Source organism: Acomys minous (assembly GCF_964271855.1).
Source record: "Acomys minous genome assembly, chromosome: 6".
NCBI lineage: Eukaryota > Metazoa > Chordata > Mammalia > Rodentia > Muridae > Acomys > Acomys minous.
Window position 1 is genome coordinate 66,742,117 of NC_140487.1, and position 24,839 is coordinate 66,766,955.

General features: G+C 41.8%; 2 protein-coding genes across 3 annotated transcripts in view; both read right to left on the reverse strand.

Annotated features, from left to right (window-relative positions):
• Positions 1 to 1,223, reverse strand: part of MGAM2 (maltase-glucoamylase 2 (putative)) — a 55,647-nt gene extending 54,424 nt beyond the window's left edge. The window contains exon 1 of the mRNA XM_084785812.1: positions 1,177 to 1,223. The gene's annotated coding sequence lies outside the window, so the exon portion shown is untranslated. The remainder of the gene's footprint in view (positions 1 to 1,176) is intronic.
• MGAM (maltase-glucoamylase) overlaps positions 1 to 24,839 on the reverse strand; it is a 203,059-nt gene that overhangs the window by 80,434 nt on the left and 97,786 nt on the right. The window contains exons 77-94 of one of the 2 annotated variants that reach the window (XM_084785811.1): positions 24,321 to 24,446; positions 22,633 to 22,761; positions 22,278 to 22,388; positions 21,928 to 21,990; positions 18,276 to 18,410; positions 17,763 to 17,850; positions 16,768 to 16,906; positions 15,690 to 15,823; positions 15,532 to 15,566; positions 15,315 to 15,431; positions 14,785 to 14,933; positions 14,091 to 14,175; positions 12,853 to 12,909; positions 11,147 to 11,271; positions 10,099 to 10,187; positions 9,068 to 9,111; positions 8,325 to 8,495; positions 5,319 to 6,180 (exon numbers count right to left, since the gene is read on the reverse strand). In XM_084785811.1, coding sequence (XP_084641937.1) covers positions 6,106 to 6,180; positions 8,325 to 8,495; positions 9,068 to 9,111; positions 10,099 to 10,187; positions 11,147 to 11,271; positions 12,853 to 12,909; positions 14,091 to 14,175; positions 14,785 to 14,933; positions 15,315 to 15,431; positions 15,532 to 15,566; positions 15,690 to 15,823; positions 16,768 to 16,906; positions 17,763 to 17,850; positions 18,276 to 18,410; positions 21,928 to 21,990; positions 22,278 to 22,388; positions 22,633 to 22,761; positions 24,321 to 24,446 — 1,872 coding nt within the window. In that variant the 3' untranslated portion in view covers positions 5,319 to 6,105. Of the gene's footprint in view, positions 1 to 5,318; positions 6,181 to 8,324; positions 8,496 to 9,067; positions 9,112 to 10,098; positions 10,188 to 11,146; positions 11,272 to 12,852; positions 12,910 to 14,090; positions 14,176 to 14,784; positions 14,934 to 15,314; positions 15,432 to 15,531; positions 15,567 to 15,689; positions 15,824 to 16,767; positions 16,907 to 17,762; positions 17,851 to 18,275; positions 18,411 to 21,927; positions 21,991 to 22,277; positions 22,389 to 22,632; positions 22,762 to 24,320; positions 24,447 to 24,839 lie in introns of those variants that run through there. The other variant, XM_084785810.1, reaches the window with a different exon arrangement.

A 24,839-nucleotide genomic window follows, 5' to 3' on the forward strand; every position in this document is an offset into this window, starting at 1 on the left:
ACGCAAATAGATATATGAGTACATTAGAAAAACGATCCCTGATATCAACCTTAGCAACTACATCCTAGCAGGAGTGCAGGCAGAAACATACCTGTGTGCATGCACACATCACATGTGCAAGCATGTGCACACACATACAAACACACACACACACACACACACACACACACACACACACATATCATGTCACATCACATTCCAGTAAAGAAGAAATAGTGAAAATTCTGTGTCATTATATTCTCATAAAATTTCTACAAGGTAAGCAGACAGTCATCACGATTCCCATTTTATGAAAGAATGTTAACAAATTTCTGTATAAACATGACTAGAAGTAAAACTGACTGTCAAGCACTGACAGGCACTGCTTCTTCATATGGTATTTGAGTACTTTCTCCACATTGCCCACAGTACAGATCTTTAAGGCCTAGATAATAAACCTCTAAAGGTAGGATTTAAGGCAATAAAAAGTATTAGAGACCCTCTCTAAGCACCCATAAATCCTGACTTAGTTTCTTAACTGCACAGCTCACAGGCAATGTCAAGGCAATCACACTGGCCAATTCGCCTTTCTTTAAGTACTGTTTCTCTTTGTGGGGAGAATTTTGTTTCCAGCCTCTACAAACTAGAAGCAAGTATCCTTCCCTTAATGTTCCTGAAGGCTCAGATTCTACAAGGTAGCTCAGAAACTTTGGAAGCCCTATTGTCACCCTGTCATAGACGCTGTTGCCATCTAGGCAGAGGGGAGATGTGTGGAGATTCACAGAGGCAGAAATTCTTTGCTATGTAGAAGTCCTTAAATCTGCAACACGTTCACCTTGTTGCCACCCTTGCCACCCTTGACCGACTTCCACAAGGATTCCAGTTGTTTGTTCTTCCAGTAGTTTCCCCCAGTTTAACAGGGATACCTTACATTAGACTTTTGCCATTTGTCCTCTACAAATACACATATCACCTACAAAGGCATGCACATAGACATGAATTCAGCACACAGACAGATACACCATCTCTCCATCCCACATTTCACCTTCATTTTTATCCTTTATAAAGAGAAGAAAATACAAGGTCCAGAAGGAAATCGTGAATACCTAGATAGCTTAACAGAGCAGGAGCAGGGAAGTTTACAAAACTAAAGAGTGTCACGCGCTCAAGTGCGACCTCCATGGACAAAGAACTTACCTCATCGCCGTCTTGTCCTTTCCTGTCCTGTGTCTCTCCCTCCGTGTTTCATATGGAGCTTGGAGCAAAGGTGACAAGTCTAATAGAGCCAAGTTCTGCCACAACTGATTTATTGCCCTATAAAGCTGAGTGCAGCTGGAGGACAGGATTGTGTTTCCCAACACACGGTAAAAGAGTCCTCCCTCTCTCTGTGACAGGGAGAGTGAAACCGTGTTAATAAAGAAGGAAGGGGAAGGTAGGTTTTGGCTTGTTTGAGTGGTTGTCCCCTCCCCTGTGCTCCTGCTCATATCTGATGGCTTTGCTTGTCATGCTGTAATGTGCTCACTCGTCTGCACATCTAACACGAAGAGTGCAGAAGAAGGAAAGCTCTGCCCATCTTTGTCATGCTTGTCCCCAGTGCTTGAGATCCATAACATACCCCTAGCTTTTGTTAACATCTAGCCATCTGTTGACTAAGTAAAAAAAAAAAAGAAAGAATAAGTTGCTTTTATGCTGTGTCACATTATTTTCTGACTTTATTTTTGTCTCCTAAAATGTGTCTGTATTCAGTCTTTCTTTAAATCAACTACACTTTCTCCATAATTATTTTGAATTTTGCAGACTTATTTATTTTATTTTTGTCTGTGTGTATGTATGTGTACCAAGTATGTGCTAGGTTCCCACAGAGCAGTGGTTCTCAACATTCCTAATGCTGCAACCCTTTAATACAGTTCCTCATGGTGTGGTGGCCCCAAAACAGAAAATCATTTTCATTGCTACTTCATAAATGTAATTCTGCTACTGTTATAAATTGTAATATAAATATCTGTATTTTCTGATGGTCTTAAGCAACTCCTGTGTGCCTCCATACACACCCTGATGAGGTCTCAACCCACAGATTGAGGACTGCTGCCATGGAGGCCAGAAGAGGGTGTCAATTCCCTTAAAGTTACCTGTGGGTGCTTGTGAGGCACTGTATGAATGCTGAGAACCAAACCTGGATCCTCTACAAGAGCTGAAAGTATTCATTCACCAGGAAAGTGGGACAGAGGGGAGAACATCCTATTGGGACTCTAGGTGAGAGAAGCATGGGAGAATGGGGAAATAGAAGGATCCAGAGGGTCCTACAAACCTACAAGAAGAACATTATGATGGGCGGATCTGGGCCTGGGGGTCCTGCTCAAACTACGGCACCAGCCAAGGACAATACGTGCAGTAAACTTCGAATCCCTACCCAGATCTAGCTAATGGACAGGACATTCTCCACAGTCGAGTGGAGAGTGGAGTCTGACTTGCACAAGAGCAGCAACATTCTTAATGACTGAGCCACCTCTCCAGCTTTCCCCCTATCTCTAATTTCTCTAAATTATAAAGACAGGATTAAAGCAGAAACTGAGTGACAGTGAAGTGGTAAAAAATACCTCTGGTGGATACTTCTCTGACCTGCAATGGCTCAGCGCCATTAAAAGAGGTTCCTATGCTTAAAGAGTTTCTCTCCTTAAGAATTTATCCTCCTATAAAGAAGGAAGACATATTTACCACCTCTTTGTTTCCATATAAATTAGCCTTTGTTAGAGGAATAAGCAGCTGGATCTCATTCAAATTGGGAAGACACATTGGCCAAAGTTCAACAAAAGATACATTGTTGCACAAGTTCCTGGTTTTTTTTATGATTGTTCCTTCTCAGCTCCCCACAGTTTGTTTGTGACATTATAGGTATTGTAATGGTAACACACAGTCCCTCTAATCTATAATGCACAAATGGACAAAATTTACCTTTTGGTACCTTCTGATAATTCTCAGAAGACATTGCATAATAATATGCTGAGTTGACATCATGAAAACTATTAAAAGAGTTTGCAAGGGAAGAGACAAACATGTGATCTGGTATCTCCCAGTTGTCACTTGGCAAGCAGGAGTGGAGTTAGTTTTGGGCATGTACCCAGAAGTTGTAGGGGCAAGCTGGTGGTTGGAACCCTCGGGTCAGAAACTCTTCCTTGCGGAGAATCAACCTCACAAAGCCAATGCCAAAAAACTCAGTGATTCGGCACCCTGAAACATGGACGTCCTCTTTCAATAATTGGTCAGCTATTAAGGGGAAGTTCTATTTTTTGACATATTTCCTTTCTAAATCACAAAATGTTACTTTTTTCTTTTGGTTTTTGGTTTTTTGAGATAGGGTTTCTCTGTGTCACAGCCTTGGCTGTCCTGGAATTTGCTTTGTAGACCAGGCTGGCCTCATATACTTTACTTTCTTTATAGCTATCTTAGTTTCTTTCTTTTTTTTTTTTTTCTGTTACTGTGATAAAATACTGTGACAAAATCAATTTAAGGGAGAAAGGATCTATTTTGGCTATCATCCATCAAGGAAGGGAAGGTAAAGAAGGTAAAGACTGTGTCTACAGTCAGAAAGTAGAAAATAACTATTGCTTGTATTCATCTACCTTTCTCCTGATTAGAGAATCCAAAATCCAAGCTCAGGAAATGGTGCCGCTTGCTTTCAGTGTGGACCTCCTAACCTAATTAACCAAACAGACACAGTCTCTCTCAGTATAACTATAGCTTTAAGAATCCCTCACAGAAGTGCCTGGACGCTTATCTCCTTGGCCACTGTACATCCTGCCAAGTTTACAATTACGATGATCATAAGAAATTAGTTGCAATAAAAAACAAAATAAAAATCCTGAACCTTTTTACTTAAAGAAGAAATGTATTCCTTCTTTTACTAGTGTTACGTTAACTGCCTAAAGTACCAACAAAGACAAGGCTGTGCTGTCCTCAGTGGACATCATGAGTTTTGCCAACACTCATTATTCTTGTCATTCTGGGGACAGGTTCTAAGTGTTTTCATCTCAAAGAATAATAAGAATGTGACACTGTGAATAGCTTCATTTATCTATTCTATATTGTACAAATATCAAAATATTGTGTTGTATACCATAAGTGTGTATAACATTTTCAAGAGCCAAAAGTAAATTCAAGAGCCAGGAGACACTGACATTTGGAATACTCTGCACATGTTTATGTAATATTTCCTTTGTGGCAGTTGACATTTTACTATATGCATTTAAAAATATTCTTCTAGTATTATAACACATTAGGAAGCATCCCCATGGGTCATTATCGGGGCTCAACACTCCAAATGCCCCCAAGCCCCACATGTCTCAAGAACTGGCATGGTGCTTAGTACTGCTGAGCCAGGAAACTCCCCACTAAGGACAACAAGAGCCAACACACTTCCCTTGGAAACACAGCATATTTCTAAAGTTTTAACTGAGCCATATCTTTGTAGCCTTTTTGCATAAATCAAAGGGAGTTATTAGCTTTTTGCTTTCCTTTTAAATCAAACAATTCTCAAGGCTGCTTGCCCACATTTCACTAGTTCCCCAAGATATCTCAGCCCCTCATATGTGATGCTTCATTTTAGTAGTTGGACTATTAAGTCAAGCAAATAATATTCCAGTGCAATGCAGTCGGCAATAGCTGGGCATGCAAACAGCCAATAAAATGGCTTTTCAACACATAAGAGAAAACTTGAGAAGGCATATATATACCCACTTGAAACATATTGCATTTTCAAAAAAAGTACTGAAATTAAACATTCCTATTGACATTCTATATAATTTCTTTATTTCAATTTTTCATTATACTTATTATTTTTTGTGAGGAGTCATGTTTGCCACAACATACACTTGGAGATCAGAGGACAGCTTTATTGAGTTTGTTTTCCCCTCTACCTTTATGGATTCTGAGGACTGAATTCATACCATCATGTTTGTGTGGCAAGTGTCTTTATTTACTGAGTCACCTTGATAACCCAGGTACATACTTCTTTAAACAAATTTGTAATTAGTCTTTTGATCAATATAGTTGTAACCCTTATTGTGGGGGGTGGTTTTTTATTTGTTTGTGTTTTGATCGGACTTGATATTTTACCAAGTACAACTGCCATGAATCTTGAACAATAGTCAAAACTTGGAGACAGCCAATATAGAGAAGTACTGCAAGATGGCTGATTGGAAACCATCATCTGTCCCTGGACCGGACCGCAGGAGCTCTGATGTCACAGGAAACATGCGAGGCAAGCTCACATGCTTCTGCTTAACACCAGAAAACCTGACCCGACAGTAAAGTCCCACAAACAAACATCACAACATTGAGAGTATCTTGCACATTCACTTCCTTTATTTCTCTGTGGCATGTAAATCATGTATGGTTTGTGGACTGTTGCTATGTACATGAGATATGGTCAAGAAAGAAGATTTACACATTTCAAAGCACACTTCTATGAAAACAAGTTGTTTGGCACACCGAGTCCTTCCTTCAGCTCTGTCTCCTTGAAACTCCTTCTTACCTCATTGCCTTCCTGTATGTTAATCGTTTCTCCAAGGCCCTTGTCCATTTCCAGCGAGTTGACCACTCCGGAGAATGGCTGTTCCTCTTGCTCTTGCCTGCCGTTGCCTCACATCCTTCCCGCTTCCTTCCTGTGTTCTTTCCCTCCCTCCTCCCTCATACTCTCAGTGTACTGTTCTCCACCCTCTATGCCACCTCACAGAACTTTCTTCAGCACACTGCTTAAGGCTTTGCTCAGCTTGAAACAGGGGCTTCCATGACGAGATTTTTTTTATTTCTGTTGTATCATAAGGAAAACATTGGTATCCCCTATACAAACACACACACACGCACACACACTTCATCATCGTGGACCGCTTTCATCCTCACATCTTCAATGAATGTCATATGATGAACCATATATACCACACTAATTATATAGGTCCATTAAAGTGACCCAGAGCTACTATCATTGAGAGTTATACACAATAAAAAATAACAAAAATCCATAAAATATTCTAGTCATGCTGGCAATAAAACAATTGATGATACATAATATTTATATAATTATGAAGTATAAGTAATTTAAATTTGTTCATAATATCTTGATCCAAACATTTATGAAGAGCTCCATGTCAGTGACTTGAAGGCATGAAGGCTGATTCTTCTGTCAGTCACATTAAGACTTAATATCTGTTGGAACAAACAAACAAGAAATGTACTGAACATTTGTTGTCTAAAATTTTCTGTACACACACCAGCAGGGTGAAAGTCATTGAGCCTCATGGCCTTGACACCAACTACTATTATAGTTCCTTCTGAGGGGGATGTTTCCTAATCCTTACAGTAGATTGGTTGTTCTGTGAGAGCAATGACACCATTCATAAGCACTCAAAACAAGTGCACATGAAAGCTGAAAATGGTACCCTGCCTTCCATTCTTCTGATAGGGTGCCAGATCTCCTTTCACTTCGTCTACTGCCATCTCTGCAGAGCACTAGCCTACTGCCTGGGAAGGCAAATATTGCTGCTTTCTTGTGGCAAAAACTGTCCACAAGCCTCATCATAAGAGCAAGTTTTAACTTGTCCACAAATCAGTCACAACTGAATAGGGGAAAGTTCTTTAAGAGATCTTCTTAAAGGTGGTTGACAAGAAAACCACAGTATAAGAAGGAATTTTAAAATTATGAAAGTGAGGAATGAACTTTTTTCCCAGGCCAAGAAATCATAAATTGTTCACATTTAGTACATACACACACACACACACACACACACACACACACACACACACACGCGCACGAGAGAGAGAGAGAGAGAGAGAGAGAGAGAGAGAGAGAGAGAGAGAGAGAGAGAATATCATGGATCAACTGCTCCCATTTACCATAGCACAGGATAAGGGTCTTGGGACTGAAATATTGAATGAATCCTACGGTTCCAACTTTAACTTTCATAGGCTGAGAGCATGTCTGCAATCAACAATTTTCAGTTACCACAAGCTGGACATATGTCATAGAATGAGTGCCGTCGTGTACACTGATTGCAAACTGTTCAAAGAATGTTTCAGGAAGGAACGTGTAATAAGATCAAGAAAACACTGGCTTGACAACTTTCTAATTAATGTTTGGTCGCTTGAGAGAAAACATCAGATGAAAGTGTAAGATTTTTTTTTTTACTCTTAAGATCTATTTATTTCACTCTATGTAGGTTATAACTCTTGAAAATATTCTTAAGTTAGTACTATGTCACATCTAGCCATGACATTGAGTATATTGACCACACTCCAGGACAAGCTCAATGCCCAAGAGTAGTTTGCCAAAACAGACCGGACACAATGGGTTAAAAAAGAATGAGAAAGAGAACATGAAGTTGGCAAGTTAGGGAGTTAGTGAGGATCTTGAAGGAGCTGAAGAAAGGGCATGAACATGATCCTTACTCAATGGTAAGTTTACCAGGCTCCAATGGAAGGCCACACGTTCAGGAAAACATAGGAAGCACACAATGAAATAGATGATAGATAGATAGATAGATAGATAGATAGATAGATGATTTATAGATAGATAGATAGATAGGTAGATGGTAAATGGATGAGAGAGATGGGTGATAGGTACATATATACATACATACATACATACATACATACATACATACATACATAGATGTGACACAAAAGTTGTGTGGGAAGGGAAGGGTGGGTGGATCTGAGGAAAGCTACAAGGGGTGAATAGTATAAGATTCTCAAAGAACCAATAAAAGTGGCACTAATCCCTAACTCATGAGGCTAAGGCATTATAAATATCTCTTTATATTCAAATTTACTTTGATACAGAGTAATTTTGTATCTCTATCTAACATTTTCCTCTATAATATCATTTAAAATATTAAAATATTGAGATAAAATCTAAGCCTATGGAAATTTCTAAGAGTTTCCTATAAATTTAAACGGAAAAAAAATGATAGGAAAGGATTGTTCCTTGTTTCATCTCTTTCTCCCTTTTCTTTTGCTCTTTGTTTTTTCTTTTTTTTTCTTCCTTCTCTGCAGCACCTCAAGGAGTGGACCCACTCTTTTTGCAGAAGTTGATAATGCCTGACATTTGACAAGATACATTAGTTCAAGCTGTTTAAGAATGAGAGAATGAGAGAAAAGTATCACTTAGGTTTCCAAACAAGATGGTAAATCTGGAAAGCAGGCAACCAGATTGTCAATTCCCAATGACAGAGCATGCATTTTGCTTTATCTTTGCACTGTCCAGAGCTGACGCTGAACACCATGTCTGGACAGCATTACATGAAGCATCCCAGGCTTGGGAAATACCATGGAGTGTTCTAGTGGTCACAAACCTGGCTTGTGGTGTTATAGTTGTAGGCAACTGCTTCATTGATGTTGTTCCAAGAGATCCTCACGCTGTCACTAGAAACACTGCTCAATCCCCATATTTCAATGTAGCCTAGGTACAAAGGTGCTATATCGGTGTCGTAACTGTTAACAATTTCATCTTTCTGCAATGCATTCTGTCAAATTGAAAACAAAACATGAAAGAACAAATATCAAAAATTAGTCCACTTTTGGTCTTGACTTTGTTTTAGGCATGAACGCAAATCTCTTATGAGACAGCCCTGAGTCAATATCTTTTGTTCTCAGATAGTGAAAACCATGACCTCAGCTTCCTGTATCCCGGCTGCCCTGTGCCATCCGCTTCGCATGGCAACCATCAGCCTGGTCTCTAGGGTGGTATTCTAGTTCAAGGATGGCCTTGACCTCTGGGAGTTACAAGTCTCAAGTCTCAATGTTTATTCTATACATGGAAAGGTCACAGCATGTGCAGTGATTTTAAGGGCAGCATAGGAAGGAGGGTTAGATTTCACAGAAATATTATCCAGCTGTGAAGTGGTACATTGAAAAGTTACTGATGAGACATGGATAGGTGAAATCGAGAAGTATTTCTGGGAGCACAGTCAGGAAGAAGGGGAAAAATGAGCAATGAAGAAATCTAGGAAGTACACACCCTGACCCCTCGTGAGATCTGGTATCCTACCAAGACAGCAGAAGCCAACACTCCTGTCATCACATCAGTCACACTCACCTGGCTGACAGAGAAACTGGCCAAATAGTACTGTTTTGTGGTATCTGCAAACAGACAAGGGGTAAGATGTGAATTGGGCCTAAGTGATAGGCTTCCAATTGCTGACTTGTCTTAGCTGAGAGGTGGGGTGATATTCATTTTTTGTTTTTTTGGGTTTTTTTTTCTTTGTCACAGTGAGCTTGATTTTGCAATGAAAGTTTTTTATGGAAATTAGCCAGGTTCTACACCCATCCCCAAAATGGACACAGCGTTTGAAATGAACACATAGATGGATTTGTCAGATAGCGACTTCATATTTTTTAAAAAATCACCTAAGCCCACTTTAAGTAACTTTTCTCACACTCTACCACTTCCAACATCTCCCTAGACACCTCAGAATTTCCAGATGCTTTTTTGCTAGCAGCACACGTCCACACAGGTCAATACACTGTGACTGCTACCTTGCCTTATTTTAGATGGTAACTGGTGGTTTTGAATGTGATCTCGAGAAAACTTAAAAGAAAAAAAAATCCTGGGAAAGCACACTGTTTGGCTGTGTGGTGGAGGTGATGGAAGTTGGCTCGCTGGGTGGGGACAGCTTCTCTCAGGGCTCCCTCTGACTCCCCAGTGCTGGCCTTTTTCTCATTTACTCCCCACTCCTCCAGAAACCACTGGCTTCTTCTAGAACTGTGCTGCCCACAGCAGAAGTCGCCATATAAACTAAGCTATGCACACTTAAATGACTGTAAGTAAACTTCAGCTCCTTAGATGCCCTTGTGGTGACATTTGGAGTGTCCATTAGACACCGGTGCCTCCAGCTGTACTGAGCAGCCGAAGCTCCTTGTGGCCATAAGTTGTACCACATAGTAAAGAGTCCTTGAGTCATCCTCCTGAGAGGTTGCCGAATCCCTAAACTACTGGTAGAAAGTCCCTCACACACACACAGTGTGTCTAGCATGGCCTCATTGGGACAACTGTGTAATTGGAGACAATGTATGTGATAAAAGGCAGGAATTTGAGATAAGCAAGAACCTCAGCCAGCCCCTACTCACCAATGCTCTTCCCATCATCCCAAAAGAGCCAGCCCTCAGCAAGTCCCTCATCATCCAAGGCAGCCTTGAGGCCCATAAACTTCTGACGGCTGTGGCGGAAAGGGAGAGAAGCAATAGGTAAAAGCACACTCAGCCATGAGCCAAGGGGTTTCACAGGAACAAAGGAGCAAAGTGAATCGCTTTCTGAGGTGGAGGGTCAGTTCTCATACATTTGGAAAGCCCAAGAACTTGCTCTAAGTGCATGCAGGTCCCAAATGAATGGCATCACCAAAGCAACTAGGGCAATTTCCTAGTTAAGATTCTTAAATTAAAAACACTCAGCTGGCTTCTTTCCCTCCCCTTTCCTGAGGCTGGAAACCTCTTTCAGGACCCAGTGCCTAAAACATGCAGAGGACAAATGGTTGAAGTTTTGAAGGCTGATGTCAGGACCAGGTGGATTTCAGTGAGCAACTTATAGCCTCTTACTGGGCCTGTGACTCTGTGAGTTACATAGCTTAAAAGCCCCTTCCCTCACCTGTGGCATGGAGATGATGGTGATACTCAGCTCAAATGATTGAGTTTCTCAGTCATAAAGAAAAATAGAAAATCATGAAACAAAGCTCTGGGTCCTGGCCTAGCCCTAGATGTGCAGCAAGCTTTTACTTGATGCTAGTGATTGATGACTCAATATAAAATGAGGTCCAGAGCTCTTAGATATTTTAAGGTAAAGCAGCCTCAGGTATCGGTAGCCACATAGCTAAATTTTTCCAGCAATGGCTTACTTTTAAAAAAAAAAGTTAAAGATTCTAAAAATATGAATTATGACTACCCCTATTTTAACTCATATTATTGTAAATGTCACTTCTTAGACCCGCAATTTCACATGCCTTGTTCTAAAAATTGTTCAGAGTTCAGAGTTTTTAAAAAGGTTCAAATAAGAAAATGCAAAACAGAAAATTCAGTAAAAAATACTTTGAGATTTAAGAGTTTTACTCAAGGGATGATGAGCCTTCTCCACACACGAGTAAGCCCATTACTATGCAAAGCAGAGCCCTAGCACCCTCCTCACCTTAACTGGGTGTTCATGGCAGGCTCCTGCCAGGGCAGAATGTAGCCCCCACGGACATGAAGATTAATGTGCTCAAGAGGGGCTTGCAAAATCTTCCTCTCTCCCCTTGCATTAATATCTACACCCTGTGGGGGGAAAGAGGGGAGATGATGAGAGATGCCCACATCCCTGAGCGCTCAGCAGACATTCCAGCCACCTCCTGAGCTTGTCTCCGGGTCCCCACCATTCAACGCACAGCAGCTATACACTCTGCACTCACCTGCTTCATAGACAGCATCCTAAAGACTTGTTTATGTGCCTTCATCTTTGAATATACCTGTCTCATTTGACACCTTTGTCTTACCTCATGTGGCATCTTTGTCTTTCTTATCCTCTCTTCCAAGAAAGTCACCATACTGGTACCAAATTTCATGGGGACATTCGATTAGTATTCCACACTACCACTCAGAATTGATGAACTCAAGCAATTCCCCTGCCACTGCCTACCAAGAAGCTGGGACTCCAGGCTTGGACCATGGTACTCAACACTCTGGTCCTATCCTCTGTTATGCAGTAATGTTTCTGCCCACTAGAAGACAGTAGCACCTTGTCTCCACACTCCATGGTGTGTTTCTACTAAAAAAAAAAAAGTTTTGTAAAGCACCCAAGGAGAAGGAAAACAAAACAACTCCATGCTCCTAAAATGGAAAAACTCCTTTGTCCTTGTCACCCAGATCCATTGCCATGTCCTTGAACAGGAGCAGCTAGTACGTAGCCCTGCTTCTGACCTGCCTGCTCTTTGCTCTGCTCAGAAGCTCAGAAGAAATGTGCTAGTCAGAAGGCAAGACCGTTCCTTTCCTTTGATTCTTCCCTAAGAGTTAGGTTCTGCCATATATATATCCTTCAAAAGATCATCTCTGAAATGCCTTCTCAAGACCCTTCTCTCCTGGCTTGTCTTGCATAACCACTATGGCCCAGGTATCTGCAACAGAGAGCCCCTGTGGTTGCCCTTGTAAGTGCTGTTTGGACATGTATCTGAGGGCTCACTTATTATGTAATTATACCGAGGACCTGGTCTTGAGTATCTATGTCAAGGGTTCTCTTCTTGCGAGTGCCGACCCCTTTTGGAGTCAAATGACCCTTTTACAGGGGTCACATAAGACTAACAGAAAACACAGCTATTTACATCATAGTGTGTAACTAGTAAAATTACCGTTATGAAGTAACAAAGAAAATAATGTTATAGTTGGGGTCACCACAACATGATGAACTGTAGTAAGGAGCAGCAGCATGAGGAAGGTTGAGAACCACCGTTCTACACTTGAAGCAGATGTTTAATAAATGCAGAAGCAAAAGACTCTATGCTAGAAGCAACAATTCCTTTATGGCACAATTTCAAGAGGTGACTAATCGCCATCATGCATAGTGATGACATACAGAAAGATAACTTCGCATGTGAAAAACATGCAACGAGCCACACACTGATCAAGAGGTTTTCTGTGCCACTCCAGCTCCCTAATATTACTCTAACCCCACTAGAATATGAGAAAATATAGGTCACACACACACACACACACACACACACACACACACACACACACAAATAAATGGCTTGTGTAAGAATACCACACATGGTTTACAGGGAGGGGATTTGGGTGTGGGACCTGTCAGATAAAAAAAAAAGTACTCTACTGCTGTCATGCTGCATAAACACGTAGAAAACTCACCGTGTAGTAGTCATACCAGCGGGCACTTGGGAAATACGCAGAAACAGTTCTGGCTTTCTAAAATGAGACACAAGCGAGGTATCAGTAGTGGAACTGCTCTCTAGGAAAGAGGGACCAGTGTATGAAGAAAAGAAGTTACAACAGTAGTTTTATCTGTAGTCTCATTATCCCGAAATCAGCAATAACAGGGAGGCCTCTTCCTTCTGTTCTCTTTAAATGGAAACTCTCCTGAGCAGCAGCTCCCATAATGTCCCTTGGAATGTACAACTTGAATCACCCTTTACTTACAAAAATACACCCTAGTTCACTTCTAGAGAGATAAACAACCATGTTTAGCTACGCAGCAAAAGGGAGGAAACTATGTATAGTAAGATTTGAGTAATATTAAATAGCCAGTATTTAATCAGAAACCAAACTATTCTAAAAGAGAGTTTTAAAAAAAAAAAGATATTAGCAGCTTCCAGGTCTCCTTACATAAGAAAGGGAAGAGTCACCCAGCAGGAGTGAGATGACACACACACAGTGCTGCAAAGCAGCTCACCCAGCAAACTTTCTTTAGTGGTGCGAGGACTGACTGCTTGCAATGAATTCCTTTTCTACAGTCTGCACCTGACCCCAAGCTCCTTATACTAAATAGAGGAAAGATTATATGTTCAATTATAATACAAGGTTATTCATTTTCTGCCCTGTCCTATGGAGCAGAATTGTTAGGATAACTTGACAGAGAGGGAATTTGAGGGCAGCCACACAAGTGATTGACTTTGCTGTGAAAGTTACTAGAATTGAGGGCTGATTCTTCACAGGTCTAAGAAAAATTGGTGAACCAGAGATGGGTGGAAGAAAAAGGATTTGTTACAGTTTTGTCCATCACTGGAAAGAGGACTTTCTCTCTCTACCTTGCCCATAGTGATGGGGCAATGTTAAAAAAAAAAAAAGATGGAACACTTTTGATGAAAAACATCCACATGAGGATCTTGCTTTGAGTCCAAGTTATCAGAATCAAGAGGTAAACGTCTCTACTATAAGAGAATATCCTGCTTTGTCCCCCAGGGCATCATGGGTGGCCTGGCTTCATCTTAATTTCCCGTAGGACTTTTAATATTTCTTGGCTCAGTTATAAGAAAGAGAACAAAAGACAAAGTGGAATGAGAGATATCCTGGGATTCGCCACACACAGGCTTTCTCCTCTCCAGCCTGACAGCCGAGGTCCTTTTACCCTCAGAGGCCTCGGTACTCACAGGCTCCAGCACAGGGCTGACCAGGAAGGCTGGACCCAGCAGGAACTGCCTGTCTATATTCCACGTCTCCCGGTCTGACACAAATCTGGAAAGTGAAATTGAAGTGTCACTATCAGATCCCAACATGGCCCCAGCCTAAGTTTCTGAAGAAATTCTCATGTCTGGACTCATCCAGACATGCAGCTGAGCCAGGCAGCATCGCTATTCTCTCTATTTTAAACAGGCCATGTAGACCATACTCCCTAAGAGTCATTTCTCTCAAACTTCAGAAGCCGTTTAGTCATGCTAGTTCTATGAAATATCTCCATTTTTCTTCAGCACAGCACATTTTAAATATAAGGATAGTCCTTCTCCCTCAAATTCTCCCTTGGAATACCCACTTTGGTGATATTAATGAATTTTGTCTATGTAAATTCTAGAAGATAATATGTTCTTTGCATGCCCAAGTAAGGAAGAAATGACACTGTTTGTGTCTTATTTAAAATCTTTTGTTAAAAAAATAAAAACCTTCCATGTAGGACCTGTGGTGTGTATAATACTCAGGTATAAGGGGGAATAAAGGATGTTCTCTGCTTACAGAGCTCAGAACAAAAGGGACTGATGCCTTCAATGAGAAACCATGATTTTATCATCTCCCATCCTGCAGGTTAAATGAATCACCCATTGGTCCACAGGTTCCCCTCTGGACACTCACTCATGGAGAAGAGGCCGCACAACTGTGCTGCCGTCCATGTGGGCCTGGTACATCAAGGTGTAGAGGTATGGCAACAGGGTGTATCTGGTCTGCAGGACACTTCTGGAAATATCCTCAAAGGCTTTATCCCAGGACACAGGGTCTTGTCTCTAAAGAAAAGGAAAAAGAGTGTTCAGAACACAGTCATAATTCTCAAGGGAGTGAAGGTCATTGAAAGTTTATCTCAAATGCCTCTATCCAACTGGACTAAAAACAATTGTACCTGAGACCTCAAGAATATACCGAGTACTCAGCACACAGCCACATCTTTCTCAGGAAAATGTCTCCAAAAGATATTCTTTATGCAACATATAGAAAAGTCCTTCCTAAACATAAAGACTCATCAAAATAACACTGAAGAATGTGATTCATAGGCAAGAAGGCTTAATGGCTTTGAAGCTGTCTTGAGGAAGACAGTCAGCAGGAAGGCTCTCAGAAACTGAGGTAGCACGTCTGATGACATCATGTAGGTGAGAAATCTGACATCCTACCCTGGTCCCAATGGTGTTGTGGTTCCTGGAGAAAGGGTAAAAGGCGCCCAGCTGCATCCAGCGAACACACATCTCATACTCAGCATCTTGAAAGAACCCACAGATGTCTGCCCCAGTCTGAAACAACAAGGAACAAGGTGAGCTTTTGCTGCCTTCTAAGATACCCTGCCACCTTCCGGGGGGGGGGGGGCAGCTGGAGCAAGCCCAGGACACTTACATAGGAAATGCCAAAGAGGCTGAACTCCATCATGCCTGCAATGAGAGGGAGGTGCAGCAGGCTCAGGACAGGCACTTGCCCTGTGCCTTCTCCTCCCCTTCAGCAAGGGTCTTGCTCCCACCCCTGTCTGCAGAAGCCCCTGGGCACAGCCCACACACCGATGATGGACTTCCCCAGCTGGTCCCAGGCCGCTGTGTTGTCTCCCAGCCAGTGTCCTCCCCAGCGTCCAGAGGAGGGGAATGTGGAGCGGGTGATGACGATCCCTCTCTCTCCTGTCACCTCCTGCACGGCTCTGGTTGGGACAACATGGAGGCAAGATGAAGGAAAGGCAAAGGAGGGCCTAGATCTTGTTCTCTGCCACCGTTGGGCTTAGGGTCCTGCTGGCTGATAGAGACAATAATACCGATGCCTTTCACAGTGGTCAGCTCATAACTTAACTGTGTGGTAAACCCGTTTCACTGCCCCCAAATGTTAAACAATCACAGGACCTATCTATTTATCCACTTGACGTTTGGTTTTCTATAATTGATGAGATAAAGGATAAATTCCTTTAATAAACTGCAATGGTATAAGTTGTATTATTCATTGAGGTCACCAAGTGGGACTATGCTAATTTAGTAGACTACCCATAGACCATATAACAAGAATGTTTAAAAATCTCTTTAGACATGATCCACTTTTAAAATAAAATAGATCATATCACCATATTTAACTTTCTAACTAACGCTATCACATCACCAGGTACATTGTTTAATAATTTCTTCCATCCTCATTCATGTGGCCTTCAAAGGAACAATTAGTTTCCCAGTGTTGAAACCTGCCCTCCAAGTAATAACCAATGAATGAGCTGTCTCCATGCTCAAGTACTCTTTGGTTAAGAAATAAGACTCCCCAGACAAGCAGTTCTCAACCCCTTTGTGGTTCGAACAACCCTTTCACAGGGGTTGCCTAAGACCATTGGAAATATCAGATATTTATATTGCAATTCATAACAGTAGCAAAATTATACTCGTGAAGTAGCAATGAAAATAATTGTGCGGTTAGGGTTCACCACAGCATGAGGAGCTGTATTAAAGGGTCCCAGAATTAAGGAGGCTGAGAACCACTGTTCTAGACAATTAACCACTAAATTCTTCTTAATCTCTAGAATGGAAAATGAAGGAAATGCATGGAAGTCATACCAGTGACTGGATTTCCCCGCTGATAATGCCAACTACAGAAAGGTGTGCCACTCACTCATAGGTGGGTCTGGTCTGGGACCACCCGTACAGGCTGTGCACATCATAGTGCCGCACCCAGGAGCCATCTGGAAGGATCTGCTCGCTCTCCATGCACAGCGTCTTGCTGCTCAGGCCCCTGTCCCTGCCTTCCAAATCTGAGGGAGGGATTTAAGAGTGAAAAAAAAAAGTTCTTATTCTTCTCACGGTTGTCTTCTTCTTCTCTGTTTTCTAAAATCTTCATAAGACTAACAGGACCTCCCTGGTCCTGTCATTCTCCCTGTGAGCAAGAGAACAGTGCTCAGCACTGAACTGTAACATCCCTGCAGGTTGTTTTCAATACCAAGTTCACCGGAGAAGCTGGCGGTATGGGAGAGAGCACAAGTTATCACACGCTCACTATGGAGCAGCCCCGAGCTGGATTTTTAATGTACAAATCATTTCCTATAATTGCTGGAAGAGTTGCATCCCTGATATAGGGTGTTTTGAATATTGGCATAGAAAAATTGAGCCTTAGAAATATCACTTAAAACCTAGGGAAGGTACCACAACTCATACAATAATTTATAGAACCAATACATAAATACAACAACTCTAAATTTCCTCAACTCCCCAAGAATGGGAAAAGTCCTTATTTTGTAATCACTGAGAGCAAATACGTTTCTGTAGATAAATTAACATAAGTCTGAAAAACTAACACCTTTGTCTATTAGAATCCTTTGTAGACACTATCATTGTTGGATGCTTTCTGTAATGACTATTGAAATTTGTCAAGAAGCTCATGTTCTTGCACATGCATACACACACACACACCAACACACACATACACACACACACACACACACACACACACACACACACACACACACTGCGTTTAATGTGTTTTGTCTGTGGCCCCAGTACACCACAGGATCAGTGAGGACCCGCCCTTGGTGGTGAGGGTAATTGCTAGATGCTGGCCTCCAGCACAGCTCATCTTTCCAGCCCCAGATAGAAACAGCTCAGGGTCCTTACGTGGCATGTAGGGCGGATGATTCAGAGTAGCCTCACTGCAGCCAGAAGGAACTGCCCCGTTCACAAAGCTGGAAGGTTCATTCATGTCCTACAAATGGCAGAGATACGGTTTGCACGTAAAGATACTTACATCCTGTCAGAAACAAGGAACTGCTGAATAAAGCTGACAGCCCCTGGTGACCCCTCTAGATCCTTCCCCGGGAGAGCCATCGTATTCTTGGGGTGAGGGGGTGGGTGGCTGGAAAGTACAACTAAAGCCTCCAGGTCAAGCAAGCTTCCACAGAATTTCCAGTAATCACCACAGCAGCTTTGCATTAGGCATTTAGAGGACCTAACCACTGAGGAGGATCCGAACTGCTCTACTCTTTGCCAGAGGATGTGCACAGTGGCACCCCCACAGTCTTCCTGAATGGTTATCATCTTTGGTCTACACCACAAAACTCTAGTGTGCATATGCACACCCACGCCTACCCCTGTGTCCACAGACACACACACACACACACACACACTTACAATCCACAGGCCATCAAACTTCAAGCTCTTTGTCAGATCCTGTGTGTTGGTGTGGAGTTCTTTAATCTCCGTTTTCCACCACGTGGCAGTTGAGGTCCGGAAAAAGTCTGGGAAGGCCACATAGGCTCGGTATTGCTGTCAAAGTAACAAAATTCAGCTGTCACAAATGAACACACTGGCCAGCAAATACTTCCTAGGAACTTGACTCAAATAAATCTTTATACTATGTGGTGGTAAACAATGGTAGCCTGAATATAATCTGGCCTTATTTCAGAAACATTAAGGGCAGAAATAAACACAAACTACACCGCTTCCTTCTCGTGTTCGCGACGTGTCCACAGACTGCTCTTTTTTTTTTTCATGTCAACACTCCGAACTCGCTATTTCATGTTGTCGCTTCCCAGTCTGAAAGTGCACCCCTAGTTCCTAATGACTCTCCAGAGACAAAGAAGGAGCCATGAGAATCTAGAGGTGGCAAGTCAGTTTTCTGGTACGGAAAGCCAGATGGGACAAAAAAAAAGAAACCCGTTCACTGGGAATGAAGGGATAACAGTTCATGATATTGGACTGACTCCCATGCATCTCTGCTATCTATAATTGCAAAGAACACATAAAAGCCATAATTGCATGTAATTAATGTAAGAAGTCTTAAGGAGGAAGCCCCCCCTCTCTTTCTCTTCATCTGCTCTCAAATAATAAAAGCAATGTCTATATGAAAATTAAATCCAGGATCTCACTCCTTAATTGCATTGCCAGCTTTAGAGAGCTAGGGCTTTGGCTATCAGTTTTTAATTGGTCTTTACATTTCCCAACTGTAATTACACTGGAACCTGAGAAGTAATTATAAAATGATTATACATCCTCATTATTTGTGGATTTTTGCCACTGAGAAACAGCAAGTATCAATAAATATAATATGCCTAATATGGCTTGCTTTGGGATGTTATGGTCTTTGGTGTATTTCAGTAAATGGTCTTCCCCATATTATTCATCATGTTATGAGAATCAAAGAGCTATGAATCAGAGAGGTACCAATGAGAGATGATAACCATCAAAGAAAGCTTGGTCTGGAGGTTACAACTATATAAGGCTCAATGTCTAGATTCAGGACAACACACATACTCTCTGAAATAAACAGGAGGGGGGCACAACTCCTAAGTCTGACTAACAAGAAAATAGAATAAGATCACACTATACTGGGGATCTCAATGAGTAACCTTCTGGTGTGGCTTTTTGTGAGAAAATAAATGTTAGGTAGGCATACAGATCTTTACATGACAAATGAGAGACCAAACCCAGATTGCTGAGATACTTACGGTGTGGAAGTAGGGAAGTGGATATGAATAAATAGGAGTAATCAGCTACGTCTGAGCCAAAATTGAATCCCTTATGGGATGCAGGTGGGAAATTAGGCTGGCCGTGTCTTATTAATCTCGTTATGTGCAGCTTTGATGATCCTTATGAACTAAAAAAGGACCTACCATTGTCCAAAGAGCTGGCTCTGCCTTATTTTTTCTCTTGTCAACTTTCACCAGATTACACCTGTCTTGCCTTTGCTGGGTCTTCATTTTCCTATGTCACGAGTCCACCGCATGACTCACCCTATGACTGTCCGGCAGCCCATTGCAAAATAATGAAAGGTATTTCTGGGATCCAGTGCTACACTTAAGCATTAAAATTGAGCCTCAACCATAAGCCTTCTGTTCACAGCCTTCTTAGCTGTTCTGTTTCATATTTGTCTCAGGATTGACAGACCTAGACCTCAGTAAGCTCTTTCTCCCAGACTCATAAAACTGATCTTGTAAAATACATATTGCTTATGATTATTCTATTGCAAAGATTCAATTAGGATAGTCTTAATATTTTATGTGGCATCTGCTTTACTAGAGTATTTCTTACAAGGCTGATTTAAGGTATAAGAATTTTTGTGAAGAATTACATGGACCAGGGTTACAGGACTCCTGGTCATTCTGTGCTCACTATCACATGGTATTCACCAGTCTGTTGTACTATCAGCACTGTTCACAGATTATCATATCAGGGGCCTAAAGATCAGCATCAGCATTGCCTTAAAGGTTAGTGGAGTGTAAATCTTACAAGGTAACAGCCAAATTGTATGATTGATGAAATGGCACCTCTACCAATATCAGCAATTAAATACCATAGAACCCATGTAATCAAATGTTGCTGTCCCTATAAGCTGACTGAATTGCCAGATTCAAGTGATCCTCTGTGAGAAGTTTTCAAAAGAGCAGGAAACTAGGGATTTTTCTAAAAATCTTATCAAATAGTAAATGATAGAGGGTAGTATATAAAAAGATAGATAGTAGATACATAGATAGATAGATAGATAGATAGATAGATAGATAGATAGATAGATATGACAGGAAAACAAATCAAAAGATATATAGATTTGTGTTAGTAGTAGAAATCAAACATAAGCTAACCCTGAATGAATTACATCAATAGTTGAAATCTGCCCTCATGAATTTCTGTTCTTTCTACTGACTCTACTAATAGAAAATGAGGATGTACAACCTAACAGCCATGCAATCCAGTACCAGAATGAAAATTTTGTCTTATATCTACAATGCTGCTGTTCTCAAAGGGCCCAAGGTGGTCAGAGATCAAAACCCAGTAACTGGGGATCTCGGGTTTCCACGAACAAATGCTCTGCCCACTATACTGGATCATTCTCGTCCCTGAGCTCGTGGCCCCCAGGCATGTCAGTTCTATGGAATACTATGTGACTTCCTCTCTAGGACTGAACTTGGTGTTGAAAACCAACTCGTCTGTGAAAGGCATGAACGTTGGTCCTAATTCCTACCACTCTCACTGCTGGTGACTGCAGCTGTTCTAAATCACTGGAAACTAGGCACTGACTAAAATTTGTACATGAATAGTTTCCCAAAGAGGTGTGGCTCTGGGCTTTTGTGCATGGCCATTATCTGCAATTAAAACTACTGTGCTTTGTCCTGATAGTAACACTGAGCTGGTTAATTCTTGACCCTAACGGAATTTTTAAGCGTTTTAAGTTATACTACTCGCTGACCACACGGACACAAGCTTCTTCACTTAATCACCCCTGGCCAACTGTCCCAGGTAAACAGGCCTTTTTTTTTTTTTACTTCCCAGCCTCTCTAGGAAAGTTGGAAAAGAACACACACACACACACACACACACACACACACACACACACACACACACTCACACACACACACACACACTCACGCACACACACACACACACACCCTCACGCACACACACACACACACTCATGCATACACACACTCACGCACACACACACACTCGCGCGCACACACACACACACTCACACGCGCACACACACACAAACACACACACACACATTCCTGTCTATTGGGCAAGCAACTTGGCCAGAAGAGGGCCACAATACTGACAGAAGCAGGAAGAACCACATATTACTGAAGCAATCAACACATGCTAGTGAAGCCAAGGGAAAAAAACAGGCTCAGAGCCTAGTATACCAGAAAATATATGTGTGAGGTTATCAATGACAAGGGTATTTATTCACCATGCCCAGTACCATTTATGGGAACTTCTAGAACTCTTGGTGTGGCTTCCATGTACAGGTAATCCTGACTTCCCTCAAATGCTACAAAGGGTCTTTTACCTCCACTTGGCTGTCCCAGTCTAGAGAAGGGTCCACAATGATATCAGGGTAATCAGGCCAGACCTGTGGGCAGAAAATATATGATCAAAAGAAATGCCTCAGACAATTTGCCATGCGTAGACTTTTCTAGAAAACTATAAGCCATAGTCTCAGGACTTCAGCTTTGTGTACGATTGTTCTATGGCCAGGTGGATTCCATGAAGCTCTTAATTGCTATCATAAACACTGACTGTAAAATGAAATCCAAACCTTCAAAGACCAAACGCAATACATGAAAACCACGTTTACAAACACATTAACATGGTTCCTGGCCTAGGGTGAGTGTTGCTGGATCACCGCCCAGCCCATACCTTCCCCCAGACAATGTCTCCATTATTGGGATATCTGATGAAGACATCATTCGCCACGCCCCGGGTGAAGGCAGGATAGGGCTGTGTCTCATTGCCAGAAATCGCGGGGTCCTAAAATCAGAGCACAGGGCAGGAAAATTAAGATAAAACGTAGAGTGGTGACAAGGGTTAGAGGAGTGTTATTTCCCAGTTTCAATTTGCACTGTAGAGTTTCTTTGACAACCGAGAATTACATTTATATTAATTACCCTTCTATTTCTCTGTAAGAACAGGAAAGGACAGACAGCCTAAGTCAATCCCAGCACAAGCCCATGCACTGTGCCATTCACAGCCTACACACCCACGCAGGACTAACCAGAATGAGGATGACCCGCATCCCGTTGTCCTTCATGCGATTGATCAGGGCTGGAAGCCCAGAGAACTTGGGGCTGAGCGTGAAGTCCAGCTGCCTCTCCATGTAGTCGATGTCTGAGTACTGCACATCCTGGGGATGACACAAGGATGCAGCAGCTGCTGGTGGGAAAGTCCAGCCTCCAAAGAGAATGTCCCTTTCTTACCCTAACTATGTCACAGTATGGGTTTGGATTTGGGGTTTTTTTTCTGTTTTCTTTTTCTCATGTGACTTCACCCAACAATGAAACATCATTTAATCCAACATTTAAAAAAAAAAGAGGAAGACAAGTGATAACTCCTATCTGGAAGGACGGTTGTAAGCATACATAAAAGCACTATTTTTAAAATGTGCTTTAAAAACTGATGCTGAAGAAAATGCCTATGGTGACCTCTGCCAGCAGGCTTGCCCCTGGTTCTTGTTTCTAGGAACTGTAAACTATGAACTAATAGAATATGGATAGGAAGTCTGGTGTAGGTCAATGCAGCACAAACCAAAACCATATAGTAACTGGAAAAGCAATTTCAAGGGTAATCAGACGATTTTCCTATTAAGATGATGTTATTGAATGAGATGCTATGCTTTAATGAAAATAATGTGAAGAATAGAACAATATCTAGACAGAACTGATTAAATATAAAAGAGCATTCCCTAGATCAGTCCTATTAGAAGCCTCGTGCCCTCAGGTGAGGCAGGTTGGCTCTACACGTACTTCTTTTGGAAATGAAGCCCAGGACTTCACATTTATTAGAGCTGCGCTGCAGAGCCCAAGACTTACAATGGTCAGACTAACTATTTTTCTACTTACGTTCATTTATTTTTCTTAGATAGCGTAACTACTATTAAAGTAATCTTATATTCTTTTTATATGTAATTTTTTATTAATTTATTCTTGTTACATCTCAATGGTTATCCCATACCTTGTATCCTCCCATTCTTCCCTCCCTCCCATTTTCCCCTTATTCCCCTCCCCTATGACTGTGACTGAGGGGGACCTCCTCCCCCTGTATATGCTCATAGGGTATCAAGTCTCTTCTTGGTAACCTGCTGTCCTTCCTCTGAGTGCTACTAGGTCTCCCCCTCCAGGGGACATGGTCAAATATGAGGCACCAGAGTACGTGAGAAAGTCATATCCTACTCTCCACTCTACTGTGAAGAATGTTTTGACCATTGGCTAGATCTGGGTAGGGGTTTAAAGTTTACAGCCTGTATTGTCCTTGGTTGGTGCCTTAGTTTGAGCGGGACCCCTGGGCCCAAATCTGTCTATCATAATGTTCTACTTGTAGGTTCCTAGGACCCTCTGGATCCTACTTTGCCATTCTGCCATGCTTCTCTCATCTAGAGTCCCAATAGGATGTCCTCCGCTCTGTCCCAGTTTCATAATCTTATATTCTTATGAAAAGACCTTTATGACTAAATTCCTTGAGCCAACTCTAGCTCCTTACTGCTAGTCTGAATCACCAGTGTGCTATAGGACCCCGAGGGCAAGACTGCGGCCTACACCATAGTAGGACCAGGTTCACTGGATGTACTTAAGCACTTTCAACACTAGCAGAATATCACACACACAAAAATTCACCCATCCACACACAGATTTGGTTAGCTCTGAGGTTACAGAGCCAGCACACTATGACACTATGACATGTACGTACATAGGGGATCTGCTTAGCCACCATCTCATCATACAAGCTGGCAATTTCAGAATCATTCTCGTATCCATAGCGACACAGCTGGAATCCCAGGGACCAGTAAGGTACCATCACAGGCCGGCCAATTAGCTAGAAAACAGACAGAAAGTGTTAGTGCTTCTAAAGAGAAGCTAGACTGTACATAAAAGAAGAAGAATATTTTACCAGTGCGAACTAGACAACAGATTCAACTCTAGAAAGACACTGGGAAGACACAGACCCATCTCACTTGATGATACCTTGAGAAAAATCTTCCTGGTAGCCTAGAGTTTATTTTCTAGGGATTCTGAAAAGTCTTGCTTTATTCTAACTTTTAAATGAAGTCTAATGCCATAGTTATGAGCACAAACTTCATATGTAAAACACCTATGTTAGCAAAGAGGTTGCTAGTTCTGGCAGCCATGTGGTCACAGAAAAAAATTATGTAACTTTTTTTTTCTTATTTTGCCTCTTGTAAATAAGGACAAGAGTAGTTTCTGCCTC